General features: G+C 41.7%; 2 protein-coding genes across 4 annotated transcripts; both read left to right on the forward strand.

The window, feature by feature from the left end:
* The first annotated feature begins 9,035 nt into the window (after positions 1 to 9,035).
* On the forward strand, positions 9,036 to 11,654 carry si:ch211-127m7.2 (uncharacterized). Of its 2 annotated transcripts, none has more exons than XM_061676901.1 (3): positions 9,036 to 9,266; positions 9,345 to 9,480; positions 10,456 to 11,654. In XM_061676901.1, the coding sequence occupies exons 1-3, from the start codon at positions 9,163 to 9,165 to the stop codon at positions 10,735 to 10,737; spliced, it is 522 nt and encodes a 173-aa protein (XP_061532885.1). In that variant the 5' UTR covers positions 9,036 to 9,162; the 3' UTR covers positions 10,738 to 11,654. The 2 variants fall into 2 exon arrangements, with proteins under 2 accessions (XP_061532885.1, XP_061532886.1); XM_061676902.1 differs by having other exon boundaries at positions 9,345 to 9,438.
* Positions 11,655 to 12,001: 347 nt separating this feature from the next.
* LOC133403132 (uncharacterized) lies at positions 12,002 to 18,280 on the forward strand. 2 transcript variants are annotated; one of them, XM_061677713.1, is made up of 3 exons: positions 12,002 to 12,389; positions 12,808 to 13,580; positions 14,730 to 18,280. In XM_061677713.1, the coding sequence occupies exon 3, from the start codon at positions 14,737 to 14,739 to the stop codon at positions 15,394 to 15,396; it is 660 nt and encodes a 219-aa protein (XP_061533697.1). In that variant the 5' UTR covers positions 12,002 to 12,389; positions 12,808 to 13,580; positions 14,730 to 14,736; the 3' UTR covers positions 15,397 to 18,280. The 2 variants fall into 2 exon arrangements, with proteins under 2 accessions (XP_061533697.1, XP_061533696.1); XM_061677712.1 differs by lacking the exon at positions 12,808 to 13,580 and having other exon boundaries at positions 12,004 to 12,389; positions 14,730 to 18,279.
* Positions 18,281 to 18,910: the final 630 nt, after the last annotated feature.

Genomic DNA, 18,910 nt, shown 5'->3' on the forward strand with positions numbered 1-18,910 from the left:
AAAAGTATAACTTTCTGTCAGAATTGCACAAAACACGGCCACAAAACTTGACCCGCTGATCTCTTCTTTTTGAGGAAAGTCAAAATAAAAAGTCAAGTCCAACCTGGGATACATGTTGAATATTTCACAGTCCTCAGTTTTTTTGCGGCAGAATTTGTGTGTAAGTCGGCCGTGCGTAAAAGATCAAATAATCTAATGAAAACGCAAACTAGTTCATTGCGCACCATTTGTAACCTCGAAACATTGTATGTCGGTACCACCGAGGAGCCCCTGTAATTTTTTTACTATCTGTTTACAGACCCACCCATTATCGATCCATGACCACTTTTGGGTCCCGACCCACCAGTTAAGAATCATTGTATTAGACCTTTTGATAATGTTTGTAAACAACAGGCAGAAAGTGATTGACGCCTGCTGACTTCAACTGAAAATGATGACAAAACCTCGTTGTGTTTGGGGTCGGGCTGTCAAAATTATCTGTTATTTTCTGTTGTACAGCTGCTACATGGCTGCTCATCGTCGTCGCTGTCAGGTTCCGACCTCCTGATCGGCTCAAACATGTACGCTTTGACGAGGCCAAGATCAGTTGGGTGCTCCTGTGCGTCGAAATCCTCTTCCTCATATTCCAACACGTTGCTCGCCATTGCGTATAGTGCATCGCGCGCTGTGTTTGTCAATTGCAACGTCACTTCTGGTAGCCCTTGCGCTGTATAGAGTAACCACACCCCGGTGTCTTGAGCTTCGGGTATGTTCGGGGAGGACTCAATATGCGTCATAAAAACCCCAACTATGGTTGACAGCTTGCTGGAAGCTACGTGCATGTATTGCGTAACATATAAACAATGCAAATATGAATTTTAACTGACCCCATAACATCTTTATCATCTGACCTTTAATTGGCCTCGTACTGTGCTTGTTGTGTGTGTGCTCTGTTGAGTGTGCTGTTCCTGCTGTATGCGCCTTGGCCTCTCAGGGGCAGTGTGGTGCACGCATGCAGATAACACACCTGCAAAACAGTAGTCAAATGACCAAAAGAAGAAAGGTGTGACTAAACTGAAATTTCGCAGAGTAGGAAGGCTATATGCCTGTAAGTATTGCTATATTGTCTGTCTGTATGTGTTCCTATGTTTATTCCTGTGTGTGAATATTCGTTATTTAAGGCAAATTTTTATTAGCCCGTCAATGGGGTTTTACATGATGTGTTAACATTAAGATGGGGATTTAAGTATGTGTTGTATTTAAATGTACACAATGTGTGTAATGTTTAGTTTTACAGTAGTACAGTAAGACTACAGCTTTTACAGTATGTGCTTATCTTATTTCAAGATGGCGCCTACCAGTGTGGTCGCCTCGGTAACGCGCTCTTTAGTATTGTCTTTGTTTTTGTGTTTTTCGTCCGTCTTTGGAGACCTTATACGACTCACTTACACAAGGGGAGACCTGCTAACCATCAAGGAGGCTACTCCGGACTTTCTGTCACCAACTTTCGAAAATCCGCTCAGTTTGTTCCCCGAGTTACTCACCGGAGCGGCGTCTGCGGTTTTCGGCGCATGGATGCGGAAGCGGCGCCACAGAGGAAAACGAGCCGGCATTCAGGTGAAACTCCGCAAGAGAGGACACAGATTGGCGTTCCCGTCGATCCACCTCGCGAATGTACGCTCCCTACCCAACAAAATGGACGAGCTTCATCTTCTGTTAAAGACCAGTAAAGACTTCGGTCCTCAGTCCTGTGTTCTTCCATCACAGTCTGGTTTGGTGCTGCTACAAAAAAGGACAAACTCCGACTGCAACGGACAATCAAAACTGCTGAAAGGATTGTCGGTACCCCCCTACCCACCATTGAGGACTTGCACGCTGCCAGAACTAAGACAAGGGCGTGCAAAATCCTCTCGGACCGTCTGCACCCCGGTCACCGGCTCTTCCAGCTCCTTCCCTCAGGTAGGCGCTACCGATCAACGCAAACTAGAACTAGTAGACATTCCAACAGCTTCTTCCCTCTTGCCATCAACTTCTTAAACACCTAACCTATAATTCCATTACAACAAGTTGGAATTTTTTTGACTTGAGTTCGTTGCCACATTTCTGTGGGGCCAATTACGTATTACTCGTGCACTCACTGTAGTTGTCTCGCCATGCTGCACTATTTGCATATTCTGGCCACTCATGCCAGAGTAGCATCTGCTCCATTTGCACACTGATTGAGGAGTATCTGTAACATTTGCACAACCAACATTGTCCCAGATGATCGCACAACTCGTCACTTTAAACCGGATACACTCCTTGAAGTCTCAGCGCCCTTTGCACAATGGTCATTGCACCGGACTATTGCAATATTAGTCGTTCGAACTGCTCTAAGTGCTAGAGGACTCTGCATCTTTTTGCACAATTGTTTTTTGTCAATGTCTTTATGTCCCCAAAGTGTTCTGTAAATTGACTGTCTGTTGTACTAGAGCGGCTCCAACTACCGGAGACAAATTCCTTGTGTGTTTTGGACATACTTGGCAAATAAAGATGATTCTGATTCTGATTCTGATTCTTGTGCTTGAATTTACAGTGCTGCAAATGAAATGTTTTCATAAGGTAAGCATATTTGTCCACTCGTATGTTGATAAGAATATTGAAAAAAATGTCCCTTTTTTGTATATTTAAAACAGATACAAAATGTGCAATTAATTTGTGATTAATCACGTTAACTACAGGAATCATGCGATCAATCGCGATTTCAAAAATGTCATCGATTGACAGCTGAAGTTGGGGTCGCACTGCCGGCTACACCTCAAAACATTCATTGTTTTTCATTACAAAAAATATATGTATTATTATTTATCCAGAGGAACCTTAGTTGTACAGAAAAGATCGCAAGATTTAATGGCCACTTCTTAAGGGACAGACTGAGAACCAAACCTCCATCATCGGGTTGGAAAAGGTCGATTTGACCTCGTTTAGTTGTATCATAAATGTGTTTAAAACCAACTCAATGTGACTTTTGAGAGCTGGGAGAAATTTAAGTTGCAAAGAAAAAAAAAAGTAAGAAACTTGTAGTAGAGCGTTTCTATGAACACCAGCTGTCACGCTGCAGCTGCCACCGTGAGCGATCCACACTTGACACGAGTGCAAGAAGACAAAGTTCAAAACAAGAGTAAGCCAAGAGGCATTAAGGACAAGTACCGTTGCCACGGCAACCCCAGATGGCGTCTTGCCTGCTGGGTGTGATGTAATCAGGTGCCTAGAAAGCAGACGTTGATAGTGAGACAAAATCCTCCTTCCTCCTGCTTTGTTCTCTTCCTGTGCAGCTGCAGGAAGCATGATGCGTTGTTTTGAGCCCCTTGTGTGAGCCAACACAACAGCAGCAAAGCTTTACTTTGAGTCTGAGCACGAGGTAGGTAAGTATACGTCAAGTATGTGGTATATCGCAACCCACAGCTCAGTGGGCCAGAATCCCACCTTCTCTGGTTCTTCTGTAGCCCCTGAAAGCTTTTCTTCATATTTGGAGCACTATGAAAGTTAATAAAAGACAATCAATTTTCTGTGCAGAGCAATATTGTTTGTTTTAATAATATTGTACATAACTGACTGTTTACTGACGTACAAGAGTTGCATCTGTACTTTTACTTTTACCAGAGTCTTTTATCTGTACTTCTGCTTCAGTACAGAGTGTGAGAACATTTGCCAGCTTTGTATATCTCCTTTGAAGAACAACCGAACACCCGACACTGGGAGATGCGTTATGTGCAATCATGTTATTTTTGTTGTTGAAAAGAGCAAAGAAAAGGTCAAAGCGGTCGACAGCCACATTCAGTAGGCCCAATCACACTGAGGTTAATAAGTGTCAAGGACATTTTTGAACTCTTCCTGAGCACAATAATGTAGACTGGCCTTGAATCGCGGCCAGCCAAGCTCGCTCCGTTTCGCTGCAGCGCTAACACGTAACAGCTCGTCCAATCAGCTTCATTCATTCAAAGTCATTAGGATACGACCAACATCAGGATCCACAGGATATCCTTGCAGCTTTGGTCTATTGCGCCCGCCTGAAGAGGTCCTGTCTCACAACCATCATTTATCTGCACTTTGACTTTTTTAATTTATATTATGATTAGAGCCAATGTCTGATTATGTCACAGTGGATCTTTTTATGTACTAAGTCAGTGCTAGAGACATTTTACAAAGGAATTTAAAGGGCACCCTGAATTGGGGAAAAAAAGAATTACATTGAAATTTGACATAATAAAGTTGTAATATTATGATAATAAAGCCATACTATCATGAGAAAAGAGTCAGAATATTATGATAATATGGTCATAATATTAGGAGAGATGAAAATCTTATTATGAGAAGATTTTTTTATTTTAGACAAAAAAGTAGTTTTAGAAGAAATGTTTTAATATAACGAGAACAAAAGCATAATATTGTAAGAATAAGTCAGAATATTATAGGGGAAAAAAACAAGAATAGTGTTGTAATATTAAATATATATATTATTTGTTTATTTGAAAATGTTTTTTCTTGAATTTATTCATGTAAAATTCATAAGTTTTTTTGTAATATTGGGACTTGAGTGTCGTAAACTCATCCCTTTACTTTTGTACTACTGTGAGTTTATTCTTGTAAAAAAAGAAAATTCTCCTAACATTTGATCTGTTTTCCTCTTTTTATTTCTTGTAAAATTACATTTTTAAAAAATCACCTAAAATGTTTTCGTTTTTTTAACTAATTATTTATTTTCTCTGTGGCCCCAAATGTGTATTGCGGTCAAAGACTCCTCCTCTGGATGTTTCCTCCCATTTTAAATTCTTAATAATCCTCATGATCTCTCACATAAGAGCTTATGTCCCAGGCGTCTCTACGTGTAAACACAAATATTTCTACAGGGAACACTGCTAAACTCTATTCTTAATCTCTCTGGCTGCAACAAGCACCCATGAATAAATATTTTTGAGTATAATGTAAAGTATGTGTCTACTTCAATCTAAAAAAAAAAAAATCTAAATCTTATTCAGAGGCTGTTTGTTGGTATTTCATCCAATAGAAAACATTGACACTACTTTGCAATTATCTGTTTCTTGTGGACAAGATAAAATCAATTTAGCTACTACCATTGTTATTGTTACCATAATTGTTTCTCGTGCCTTTTGTGAGTAATTAAAGTGAAGTGGATCACTTGAAAGAGACTCCACTTCCTCTTTTCCTTGGAGGTGAGACTTTCTTTTTGGGATTTTCTTTGTTGCATTTGGCAAGTCATCAACTCTTCATCCACTAGCCGAAACTCCTCGTTTCCTTTAAAGCATGCCCAATTTCCTGAATGTGTCTTCCGAGCGCCATATGGCCAATCACCAGCATTTGCGGACCAGATGGCCAATGGCGGAGACCCTTAATCAAAAGAGGAGTTAAGCCCGAGAAGAGGAGCAGAAAGATTAGTCTGCTTGCCACCAGTTTGGAGGAAGCTGTGAGTGTTTTGATTGCGTGAAAGTGACTTTTTTTATTTGACCTTTTGAGCTGCAGCATGTCCGGTTAGACTCAGGTCACCCAACAATGCTTTTCAATTGCTGTGACCAAGCTTGCAGTGATGATGGCGTTCGAGAGACACAACCTTTTGTATACAAGATATAGACCTTTCCACCATGATGTCAAACATACTTCCAGGTGGCAAAAACTCAGATTGCGACAACAATAAACAAACCCTTAAGCCTGCCGCACACCGAGCGACAAGTCCGATCGCTACTGAAGTGGACCATTGTGAAAAAATGACAGTTGGCAACTCTTCACCACGCCATCCAGCACCGCACAGCTACTGACACACTGCAAAAAAAAAAAAAATGTGACCCTGTATCGGGTTATGATGAAAAAATAGGGTGATTGTCAAGGAAGAAGCAGATTGCCACAAGGACAGGAAAGGAGCCATAATAAAGGGGAGAGTGTATGCATGCAACAGAGACTCTCCATTTCTTTGCACTCTAGCCAGAGGGACATATGGAATTATAAATATAGTCATACTATTCTAAAACATAATATATACATACTGTATATATACTGTGTGTCTTGGAGTCTCGCTTATGTGTAAAACCCGGACACAACCATGTCGTTAGGTCGCAGATGTAACAGCAAATCATAAATTCACAAGACACCCCTTTCACATGCTGCAAATCTAAAAAGCTGTTTAATAAATGTGTTTCAATGCATTTAAATGAAGTGTTGGAGTTTGTATTATTAAAAATGTTGACAACAATATTTTCCCTTTTACTGCAAATGAATACAAGCTCCAATTATTGGCCTCGTTGACTACTAACAAATAGTATCATATCGGTCCCAAAAAACAAAACAAAAAAAAACCATCAATCTATCTTTGAAGTACCCTGGATCCTATTGTTTACAAACATTATGAAAATGTCTATTAAAAAGTCTGCTTTTCTCATAACGTGTCCCCTGCATGTGCTCCACGCATTCTTTATGTATTGGAAAGCTGTAAAGATTCTTCTGACTTGACTTAGATGACATTTCCCCCCCCCCCCTGATCATGTTTGACCCACAAATTTGGGGTAGGGATGGGTGGGGAAAAAAGCAGCAACACGCTTTTTCCTTGTGGAAAAACAGAAATCTTCTTAGATCAGCTTGATCTGTGCATGTGGCAGCAAGCCTGCAGGAGGATCAGCACATCGCAGCACATCAGTTTGGACTTCTTTCAAATTTGAGAACATAGGTAGTTCATAGCGGCAAAGTGGTCGACTGGTTAAAGGTTCTGCCTCACAGTTCTGAGGACCGGGGTTCGATCCCCAGCCCCGCCTGTGTGGAGTTTGCATGTTCTCCCCGTGCGTGGGTTTTCTCCGGGCACTCCGGTTTCCTCCCACATCCCAAAAACATGCATGGTAGGTTAATTGACAACTCTAAATTCCCCATAGGTGTGAATGTGAGTGCAAATGGTTGTTTGTTTGTATGTGCCCTGCGATTGGCTGGCAACCAGTTCAGGGTGTACCCTGCCTCCTGTCCGATGATAGCTGGGATAGGCTCCAGCACTCCTGCGACCCTTGTTAGGATAAGCGGCTCAGAAAATGGATGGATGGAGGTAGTTCATAAAAACTTGTCTTTAGTAAGACGACAATGTGTTGGTGTTAATTATTGGTAAGATTATGTAAAAAATGTGACCCATACACTGGTGTTTGGTGCCAGACAGAGGCAATAAGATGATATGTAGGTCAGTGGGAGAGGGTGGTCTTAACAGATGTCCATATACTGAAGGAACAGTGCAATATTTCAGTTGAAGCATTGAGAGCTTTCAGTGGCGAGAATCTAGTGTATTGCTCCCTTTTCCCTTCTTCACGCTTTAATTTAGTCCAATATGCAAAGCTGCTCTTTGCAATCAGGCCTAAGCACTTGTCACAAGGGGCTTTAGCAGCGTAATTAAACTCAGTTAGAGCTTTAGGGCAAAAAGTCAGAGTCGATTACAAGTTTGGATCTTTGAAGAGAGAAAAAAATTACACGAGTCAATACAGTATCACCATGTGCCTTTGAGATTTTGTTATTTCACCCTCCAAAAATCAGAGATTTCTCATTGAAGTTCATAGTTGTATTTGTATCTAATGTATGCCATTTTGTTAGAAATGCATATTTCATACATGGCAATGGAAACATATATTTTATTTCATTTCATATACTTTAATGTCCCCTTGGGGGAATTAGTTGCAGACTCTGCGAGTCCTGCAGTACACACCACAAACTTATAATCAGAATTCCATCCATCCATTTTCTGAGCCGCTTCTCCTCACAAGGGTCGTGGGCGTGCTGGAGCCTATCCCAGCTGTCATCGGGCAGGAGGCGGGGTTCACCCTGAACTGGTTGCCAGCCAATCGCAGGGCACATAGAAACAAACAACCATTCGCACTCACATTCACATTCACACCTACGGGCAATTTAGAGTCTCCAATTAATGCATGTTTTTGGGATGTGGGAGGAAACCGGAGTGCCCGGAGAAAACCCACGCAGGCACGGGGAGAACATGCAAACTCCACACAGGCGGGGCCGGGGATTGAACCCGAGTCCTCAGAACTGTGAGGCTGACGCTCTAACCAGTCGGCCACCGTGCCGCCATAATCAGAATTTAAGAACAAAATAAAATCATTAGGTATTTCACTCTATGGGTTGTGAATTTATTATAGACTGTATATGAATTAGACTGTTTTGAATTGAAGTACTGAAATTCATCGTTTTTTCATGATATTCAAATTTATTGAGATGCACTTCATGCAGTATTTCTACCAGAATAAATTAGCCAGCAGTCTTTAATGGGCAAATGCAAATCATCAATTGTTAAACTATGGCTTATGGTTCATTCTTTCTATAATTATGAAAAAAGAAATCTGAGAAATGTCCAAGTGGAAGTAAATGCTTCGGCAAATACTCTATGCTCAGAAATCAGCAACAGAAGGACCAGGCGTGTGCATGTGTGTGCCTGCATGCGTGTCCGATGCAGACTCTCAGTTTTAATTCCAAAGCGCAGTGATTGCAACCAAAGATTTAATCCAACCACCAACTGTACTGTAGTGTACTTATATTATGGCGATAACACTTTTTCCGAGTGTCATCGGAAGAGCGCCTCGCAGCGAGGCCTGCACCCGCAGTGAAGAAGGAAATGCTTAACCTGTTTTGCTGAATGCAGAAGTAGGTTGTGCATACACCCGATGATTTGGTTTTAAATTGGTTGGTGTCACACATCTATAAAAACATAACAATGTGTAAATATTAAAATAAATATTTTTTTACCCCAAAATGTTTTAACATCTGCAAATTTGCATACTGTTCCCCATTTCCTCGCCACGATTGCTTCAAATAAGTATGCTACAACAAATAATAATAATAAAAAATATATATATATAATATATCAACCAACATACAATGACTTAGTACTATTTCTTCAGAAAACAAGTCAGTGTGACTTCAACTACTCGTTAAGGCGGTAATGACTACCACACTATGGCGGCCATTCTCGTGGCCAAATAACGGAAATGACGTAGAACGAGGCTTCAGTCGTCCACTTCCTTTGTGGTGACGTGCTTTTGCTTTCTCGGCTTCCTTACTTTCAGACATTTTAAGACAACGCAAACGAAGCCCTAACCCAAAAAAAGAACAAATGCTGCCGTATAAACGACAAAAGTGGACGACAACAACAATAACATGTCGGAGCGACGCCGCGCTTTGCCGTCGTGGATGTCCAAAATGTGCGACGAGGGGAAGGAAAAGCAGCCTCTGAAGACCACCAGAAAGAAGAAACTAGCGCGGTAGCTCAAGTCAGCGAGTCAAATTATAGCATGCATAAAGGTCCTGACAGTTATTGATTGTTAATATTGGTTTTCCAGGGCTGTTTTCTATTGCATGAACGCGAACGAGCTGCTCGAAGCAGCTGCTGCGTATCTCGGCTACCAGCATGGGACTCCCCTGTTCGGCCAGCAGGTGACGCCGTTTCCTCCTTTGTTCGACATTACATTAGTACCGGTGGGTAAACCTTGGTGTTCAAGGGTCACATTTAATTAAAAGAAAAAAAGGAAAATGGGCCAACTCGTTGGTTGATGAGGTTAAAAAAAAGTTAATGTTTATGTAAGAGTTTAATAATAAAATAATCCAATGACATTGTAGTTGTAATTTTTGTTACTAATTTAATTGTAAATAATCAACTGATTATTTAATCATGTAAATTTAAAACTTAGATGTAAGACAATTGTTTATTTTAAGAATATATTTCATTTAATGAAATTAATAATCAGTTTGCCAGTGTTCTTCAGGAGATGAATAAAAAAATAAATAGATTACAGTAATACATTCTAATTAACAAATGTTAGGGACAAAAATGCCCAAATTAATGCCACAAATAATAATGGCAAAATAACATGCTCAATTTTATTGTATTATTTACATTATTGTATTCATAATTATTGAATAAACAAACCAAAGTAAATGTAAAATTGTTTATTATATAAATTTTTTGTTTTACTATTTAGAATAACTAAATTGCCAATTTCGTTCTACACTTTGCAACCACAGAAAAAAAGATTAATAAAGATTTAATGAGATCAACAAATAAATTTGAGGAACAAAAACATTGTTAAAGTAATGCAACAAATATTACAAGACTAGTGATAATGTAAGTTCTCAGCGGATCAAAGAACAGAGCGGTCCATATGTGACCCCGTGCCGTACTTTTCCCATTGCTGCATTATAGAGCTGTAACAAAAGTTATTCAAAATACAGAACAAAATAGTTGTTTATATTACTGTGTTAAAGCCTTATACATGCACTCACCACAATATTGGATACACCTGTGCGTTCTCACTAAGTTAAAACATTATAGTTATTATGTTTCTAGTTTTCTTTGCAGGACAGGCGAACTAGTGGTTGGCAAATCTTGGCAAAGGCAGAATTGGAATCAATTACAAATGCGTACTTTCTCACTTCCCTGGCCCTCCACGACAGGCTCAATCCAAGATGAAGGATGCCGCTCGAAAAAGTGTCTCCTCTGTAAAGAGGACGGGGAAGCAGGTGGCTTTAGAGAAAGAAGCGGTGCGTGAAGAGACCTACGTCTCAGAAACCGACTTGGATGTTGCCGAGATGGAGACTGTGCCTTACACCGGAAGCGACCAGAAGGAGGAAGACGAGGGTAGGCAGCAGACGACGAAAACAGAGAAGCAGCATTTGACTGAAAACCAAAGCGGTGACGACGCCATGCGCCTTGTACGAGAAATCTTTTTCACCTGATAATACGCCACATACGTCATAGTCACACTGTTGTTGTATTGCGGGGATATGCGACACCTACCCCCAATAGGTGAAAATCCATAATAAAGAGGGATATTTTTTCTCTTATATAGTTTTACCCTCAAACACTTTTAACACGTTTAAACCAGGGATGCATGGTCATTATTTTTTTTTCAAGCCGATACCGATAACTTGGATTGGATCTTGGATTTTCCTTTTCATTCTTTGATTTTTTTTTCTTAATCAAAGCTATTTTTAATGTGATCAGATTTATCCATACGACATAATTCTACAAATCGACTCGATAATTATATGTCTGATAATTATCGTGCATCCCCAATTTAAACTTATTAAAACACCCGTATCCCAATCGCTCCCGTGAAACTTCATATTTGTCAAGCGGAATCCAACCGTTTAGTGCCACGGACCGACGTATATAGTTGTCAAGTGTGTTGTTCAACGGGTAGTCGGGGAAAACGGTCTTTTTGCTCAGCTTGTCTGAAATTCAGGTTTGTAAACCACTATAATGACTAACAGATCCCTGTAGAGCTGCTGCCTTGCAGCGTTTTGGATGTGAGTTCAGCACAGCTTTTGAGTCGAAGAAAATCTCATCACATCGATTGTGAGGGGGAGAAATGCCAACACATTGGACGTCGGACAGGTTTAGGCACCTCACACTCCCAACAGAGTTGCATTGGTGGACCTCAATAAATGAAAATACTATTAGATGCATCTGTATATGTATAGTATGAACAGACGGTGTCACATTAGAAAATGTCGTGATTGTGAGAAAAGATGATGCAGTTCATGGAGTGAATGACCAACTCTGCGTAAAAACACTGCTGGCGTTTAAAATTGAGTCAATGTTGCTCACAGAACAGTTCTTAGTTGTATATCTGAAGAAATAAATGGATTATTTTGCCATCAAAACCCCTTTCTCAGTCTTGTTTATTGTTGTTGTTTCATAGTTTGAGGTGTCACAAAAGCAAACTATGATGGCACCAAAGGCACTGTTCTGCTTTACGTTTCGTTTCACAAAAAGCTTGTTTAGATAATGATAAATTAGTGTCTTTGATCATGTAACTTACATGCAAACCTTTCGTGATGACGTAAGGGTTTGTTAGCGGTATTTTGTGTTTTTGATACCCGGAAGTGCGTGTGACGTCATGGTGAAACTGTCTATAAAAGTGTTTCGCTTCTTTGCGTTCCAATCACCTTTCAGTAAGATGCAGTGTGGGCGGTATTCTACAATGGCGTTCTCAGTGAGCACAATTTAGCCAACTAATGGGGTGTCGGCAGTGACGAGCAGCCCTGAACGCAGCACTCAACCCAAAACACATCTGTAAAACTCAAGTCAGTTATAGCCAATCAGCAGCCAGCTGATCACTGTGTTTACTTCCTAGGTGCACTTTAATGGCAGTTGGATGACCGCTTTATTCGACATTCAAACAAATATTTACAAGAAAGCTCAGAAACGTGAGTAAATAGAAGCTTTCGACGGGACGTCAACGGGTTCACGGGAGCGCGCGCGTTGGCAACGGCAGAGGAGGCAGGCGCGATCCCGAGGGAAGCGCGGGGACGCGCGCCCGCCACGGGAAAGAAGGCGAGCGTCCGTGCTTTCCTCCATCGTCGGCCAGCCAGCGTCCATCAAGGTGCGTCACACGTCTGTGAACTTTCGATGCCATGGTGGTTTCAATTTGTGGACTCACTTTTTGTCAAGTCTGAAGAGGGGGGCGGGCTAGTGTCTTGGACTTTCTTTCGTTTGTCTGTGAACTCACTTTTACACATCTCGACTGCCTTTTTGCTTTTGGTTACTATTTATCTATAACTGATTTTGTTTGATGTAGTAGGCCTATAATGTCCTAAAGACGCACCGATCTGAAGGTGAGGTTGTTGATCGTTGGGTAGTTTGAGGTATGAGGGAGACAGTCGAGAGAAGACTTTTGGTGAAGGTGAAGTAGACATGTTATTTGTTGGAAAGCAAAAGTGGGATGATGGGTACGATAATTTGTGTATCTAGCGATAATCAGGCTAAATTGGAGCATTTTTTCCCCTCTCTTCCGATCAAAGTCAGCCATTGCCTGATTGTCAGATGTCTCCAAAGACAGGTACACACATACCGACAATCTGTCCTACTTGATTTACCTCCCTGTTGATGAAAGCCAAAATCCCGATTGTCTGATGTCTGTAAAAGATTATCCTGAGGGATTATTTTGTGGTGCGGGGTGTGTTAAATGTTATTGTTCTTCCCGGATATGCTGGGAAAACAGTCAGGGCCGACTGACAATCGTATTATTAAACCTGTTCCAAATCTACCATAGCAAATATTTTGGCCGAGTACACGCATGCCCACAGTTGGGCCTAATTTGTCCTCTTTTCTGATCAACGTTGGCAAAGGCCCGACTATCAGATGTCTAAAAAAAAATAAATATCCGATGGAATTATTCTGCGGTGGCGGCACGGTGAACGACTGGTTAGAGCGTCAGCCTCACAGTTCTGAGGACCCGGGTTCAATCCCTGGCTCCGCCTGTGTGGCGTTTGCATGTTCTCCCTGTGCCTGCGTGGGTTTTCTCCGGGCACTCCGGTTTCCTCCCACATCCCAAAGGCATGCATTAATTGGAGACTCTAAATTGCCCGTAGGTGTGACTGCGAGTGCGAATGGTTGTTTGTTTGTATGTGCCCTGCGATTGGCTGGCAACCAGTTCAGGGCGTACCCCGCCTCCTGCCCGATGACAGCTGGGATAGGCTCCAGCACGCCCGCGACCCGAGTGACGAGAAGCGGCTCAGAAAATGGATGGATGGATTATCCTGCGGTGTGGGGTGTCTTAAGTATGATTGAAAAGGTTGGTGCTGAAAATTGTAAATATTAAACCGGTTAAATATTACAACATAAAAAATATATTTACCAGAATGTTTTTTTTTTTAGGTTACACAGAGTTTTGGAATGCTAAAGGCTTTTGGTTTTTAGGCTAGCATTACACATTCTTCGCACAAATTATTCTTGGAGTCGACTACAATTCTCCAAACAAGGCTATGGATGGGGAATCTTGCTTCTTGCTGTTGCACTTAAAGCACCCGCCGATTCACGTTCATCCATGTCACTGCTGTCCCTATCTGAGTTCCACCTTATAGGCCCTAAGATCACAATGAAAAAAGATCTGCACTCCAGTTAACGTCATCTCACTCTATTTGTATTATTTAACGCTGTTCTGTCATCCGCAGAGGTAAAAAAAAAAAAAAAAAAGTAATGCGCCTATTTTGACTAAGTACAGAGTAGAACTTATTCATATATATATATATATATATATATATATATATATATATGTGTGTGTGTTTTTTTAATTGTAGGGAGCGAAAGTAAAAAGTCGTCCAAAAAATAATTACTCAAGTACAGATACCTGAACATTCTACTTAAGTACAGTGACGGTGGTAGTCATACTTTGCTACTTTCCACCACTGTAAGTTTTATTGTTCTTCATGTTCAATTTGGTTTTGGCTAAAACCTGAGCTCTTGAATTGTTTCCTTTTGGAGGCCTGTAAAAAATGCATTACAGTTAGTAAGCTCTGTATAACGGCAGAGGACCAATCACTTAAATACTACAAACACTCCTGTTTTCACTCTTACTGCCTGCTGTACTTTTTAGTCTCACTACAAAATTTTACAACTCCACTCAATTGTAGCAGATGGAGGAATGTAACCAAAGCATGATCCTGCCACCACACTACTTTGCTTCACTGTCGGGATGGTGTTCCTTTGGTGATGAGCAGTGTAATGTTTGCCCCAAACATACCTTTTTTTGTATTATGGGCAAAGGTTCAGCCTTTGTTTACATCGGACCATAACACATTTGTATATCCACGGGAGGTGACTTTGTGAATAGCGTACCATGAATGATCTCTGTATTTCTATATTTCCCCAAAAGAGTCAACATTGATCGCATTGGGTCATCGGGATGCATTTAACGTGAAGACGACATATGTCATTGCTACAGGTTCACAATGGGAAACAAGATTATTCGGAGGCGCGAGTCTGCAGTCAGCGCTCCTGGCTCACAGCAGGATCCAGCCGAAGACGAAAAGACCACGCCGAAAGCAGGTGCTGATGTGACTGCGGCTCAGCAGACTGTGCCAGCAGACGACTTGGACGTAGCGTTAGGGCAACAAGTGGCTGAGACGCCATGTCTCCCCAATGAAGAGTGCGTGAGCGTTCCTGAACCAATGCCAGAGGCGTGTGTTAAGGTGGATTTTGAGACCCTGCCAGTCTCGGAGAATGCGCAAGTCCAAGATGAGGAGAACGATCCATTTTCGTCTGCATCTCCTTCACTTGACCTGAGCACCCCTCTTTCCTCTCCCCAACCCACAACCACCCCGCCGTACCAAACACCCATCCCGAAGGAAGAGTTTGCAGACGTTCCCGCCGCTGAGGGAACTTCAGATGGCACCGGGGCTGCTGTGAGCTCTACCTTGGATCCAGATCCTGAGTCGGAGGCAGGGGATGCTGGGAATTTGGAGACAGGGACTGATGAGAATTCAGAGGAAAGCCTAAGTAAATGCCTGAAGGAGTTGTCGCTGATGGGAAACGATCCAGACCTCATGGACCACACCCCCATCAACATTGGTGTGTCCGCTGAGCTGGTCTGTGGATCAGAAGATCCCTAGTCCCTCTATGACAGGGGTGTCAAACTCTTTGTCTCAGGCTGCATTGTAGTTATGATTTCCCTCAGAGGGCCGTTAGAACAGTGAAACCATATAAATGTTTAATCATCACCAAAACATTATTACCATTACACAACAAATTGAGGGATAACTAGTTTTGAAAGTAGAAGACAAGGATAATAGTTTGTTCAAGTATTGTGTAAGTTACTGTAGACAAAGGTTTTGGTAACAGAAAAAAGCAATATCTCAACATTATTGTGTATTATTATGACAATTTGGAATTTGGGAACAGATTTTAGCAAAAATCACGGAAGTTGATGAGCATGATTTGCTTTCCCGGGCCACATAAAATGATGTGGCGGGCCGCATCTGGCCGCCGGGCCTTGAGTTTGACACCATGCTCTACGAGAATCCTCAAGGAAACACTGACACTGATGTCCTTGGTTTTTGGAACAATAAAAGAACAGCTTCATTCCTGTGTTTCTTTATAAACATTTATGCAGCAAACAGGTGTTCACAGTAAAAGGATTTATCATGGGGGTTTCGGGTGAACCGCATACCGCATTTCCACAAATAGTGGCTCAAAGCTTTACTTACTCAACTACAGATGGGAGGATGCTATTTGGGGCAGGACTTTGTACAAACATGTTTTTGGAATAATATGAAACAATATTACCAGTACAGTAATCTCCCGAAAGTGGAGACTTATGGAAAACGAGTTCCCCATAATGATGTTACGTTTAGTGGAGACGGCATCCTGAGGCACAATTATTGTTCCAGTAGACTTAGCTACATTTTATTGTTGTTGTTGTGACTTTCGGCTTGTCCTGTCAGGGGTTGCCAAAGCGAGTCATCCACATGAGTTGTTAGGCGCAGCATTTATGCCGGATGCCCTTCCTGACTCAACCCACGTTTTATTTATTGGGTACAGTGGGTATTGAGGTACTGACCAGGACACGTAGAAACAAACAAGTATTCACACTCACATTCACGCTTAGAGTCTTCAATTAACCTACCGTGGAGAGAACATGCAAACGCCACACAGGCCAGGGTGGGTTTTGAACCCGGGTCCTCAGAACTGTGAGGCAGATGTGCTAACCTGTCGTGCACCGTGCCGTGGGGGTAACCTATCCATTATAAGAACTTTTTTTGATATATGAAAGATATGTAGCATGATCTAGAGGTGGGACCAAGTCATTGCAAGTCACAAGTCAGTTGCCCTCAAGTCCGAAGGCAAGTTAGGCAAGTCCCGTGTCTAGTCCTAAATTGAGACTGGCAAATCCCAAGTCAAGTCGCAAGTCTTTCACTTTGAGTTTCAAAGTCTAGGACTTTCGACTTGGATTGTGACTTGAAGTCGAGGCAGGCAAGTCCTGAGTCAAAGTCGCAAGTCTTGTTTCAAAGTGTAGGATTTACGAGACTTTTGAGTTTCAAAGTGTCGGACTTGCGACTTGACTCAGGACTTGCTTGTCTTAACTTCGGACTTGAGGGGAAAGAGGAGACTGAATTGCAAATCAAAGACTTGGTCCCACCAACTTAGTTAATTGCAATGACTGCTCATTTTTATTTTCAAGAGGCGTTCAGTCGTCTTGCCGGTATTTCAGAAGGACGGCCACTATTTGAGGACATGCAGTACTGGGACAAAATAGAGTTTTCATTTCTGCAAAGATCAATTCATCAACTCTTCAATTATTTTTCAAAAAGGTCACCAAAATGAACCAAAAATCATGCCCTTTATATTTACTTGCATGTCAATCAAGTGTATTTTCCATAGGGACAAGTTGTTAATTATTCCTTTCTGACTGCAATATACACATCATTGTGTTGTTGTGGAAGAAACTGCCTGATAAAAGCAAGTTATTCGACAAAACTATGTTGTTTAGATTGTGTTCCGTTCCTACAGTGATGTAACCACCACTACTAACTCAGTTGTAAAGTCCCAATTACAGTAAATGTTTGTATGAAAAAAACAATCAAATGAAAAAAAAAGTACATCAGTTGCTGAGTGTGCCTTCACCCGTAATATGCTGTCGGTGATAAGTCATATGGTCGACTCGTTATAAGACAAAACCGTATAGATGTGAATTGGTTGCATGTGCACGGCCAAGCGTGAAGAGCGCACATGTGCAATTGAAAAGTCCTGCTCAGATCATGTTAGAGGCATTGCCTTCTCACAGTCTAGGGGGGGCACATTCTTTCCAGAGGAAGAAGTTTGGTTTTTGTGTGGCGGGGGCCTGGGTCAAACGTCCTCAAGTGTGATTCTCGATCCATGAGAAAATCTGCAGCATCTCTCACCATCCGGCCCATCTTGACAAATTAAGTCATTGCCGTGGTATGAGAGGCCACCACTGTCTCGCGCTGAAGCTTTAGGAATGCTCCTCGGCTTCGTGTTTATGGCTTGCATAATTTTTTTGTTCCATGTTGCCTTCCAAGAAATAGCGTTACACTCCAAACGTTTGAACACACCTCCAGGGACAACCGACGCCAACGTCACCCAGTCTCCACCGAATAGAAAGACACGTTTTTTTAGAACGCTCATTCCGTCAAGTATAACTAACTCTGAAGTCAGCGCTGTGTGGAGAGACTGGTCAAGGACACACAAGCCTGCATGATTAATGCTTGTGTGTTGTTGTGATTCCTGTCATAGCAAAGCTGCATAAACACAACCACTGGACACATAACCCCCTATGTCTTGTTTATTTCCTGTCTGGACTGGACTGTGGCCAAAACTGAGCAACTCACAAAAGGAAATTAAATATCACCATACAAGGGGTTCTCAGTTTTACAACGGAGCAGGGACAGACTAACCATTAGGCAAGCACAGGCAATCGCCTAGGACCCAGTGATTTCCAGGGACTCCCAAACATCTCAATAAAGCGGATTAATAAAGTTTTCTTTGTTTTTTCAGAAATTATTGTCATTCACATGCTTTAAAACAGCAACATTTTGAGTGCTCTCCTCTCCCTTCATACATTGGATGCAATGTGACACATGTGCAGACTTGATTCAGGAAGAGGGTAACAAAACAAACTTGTGTTGAGAAAAATGAAGTTAATATAGATAGATAAATATATCCATTTAAATCAAATTTATGAGGGATGGACTTCAATTCTTAAAACTGCATATGTTGGTACTGAGGTATAAATTTGGTGTACAGAATTTGAGACAGCAAAATCTTTGTGGGACACAGATGCGTGACTGGTTTTGCCTTAGCCCCCTAAATGTAGCGTGCTGGAGCCTATCCCAGCTATCATCGGGCAGGAGGCGGGGTACACCCTGAACTGGTTGCCAGCCAATCGCAGGGCACATACAAACAAACAACCATTTGCACTCACAGTCACACCTACGGGCAATTTAGAGTCTCCAATTCATGCATGTTTTTGGGATGTGGGAGGAAACCGGAGTGCCCGGAGAAAACCCACGCAGGCACGGGGAGAACATGCAAACTCCACACAGGTGGGGTCGGATTCACTTAAAATGTACCACAGTTGTTTCTCACAAAAAGTTTAAAGTCTCTTGG

The sequence above is a fragment of the Phycodurus eques genome, chromosome 5 (assembly GCF_024500275.1).
Source record: "Phycodurus eques isolate BA_2022a chromosome 5, UOR_Pequ_1.1, whole genome shotgun sequence".
NCBI classification, from domain to species: domain Eukaryota; kingdom Metazoa; phylum Chordata; class Actinopteri; order Syngnathiformes; family Syngnathidae; genus Phycodurus; species Phycodurus eques.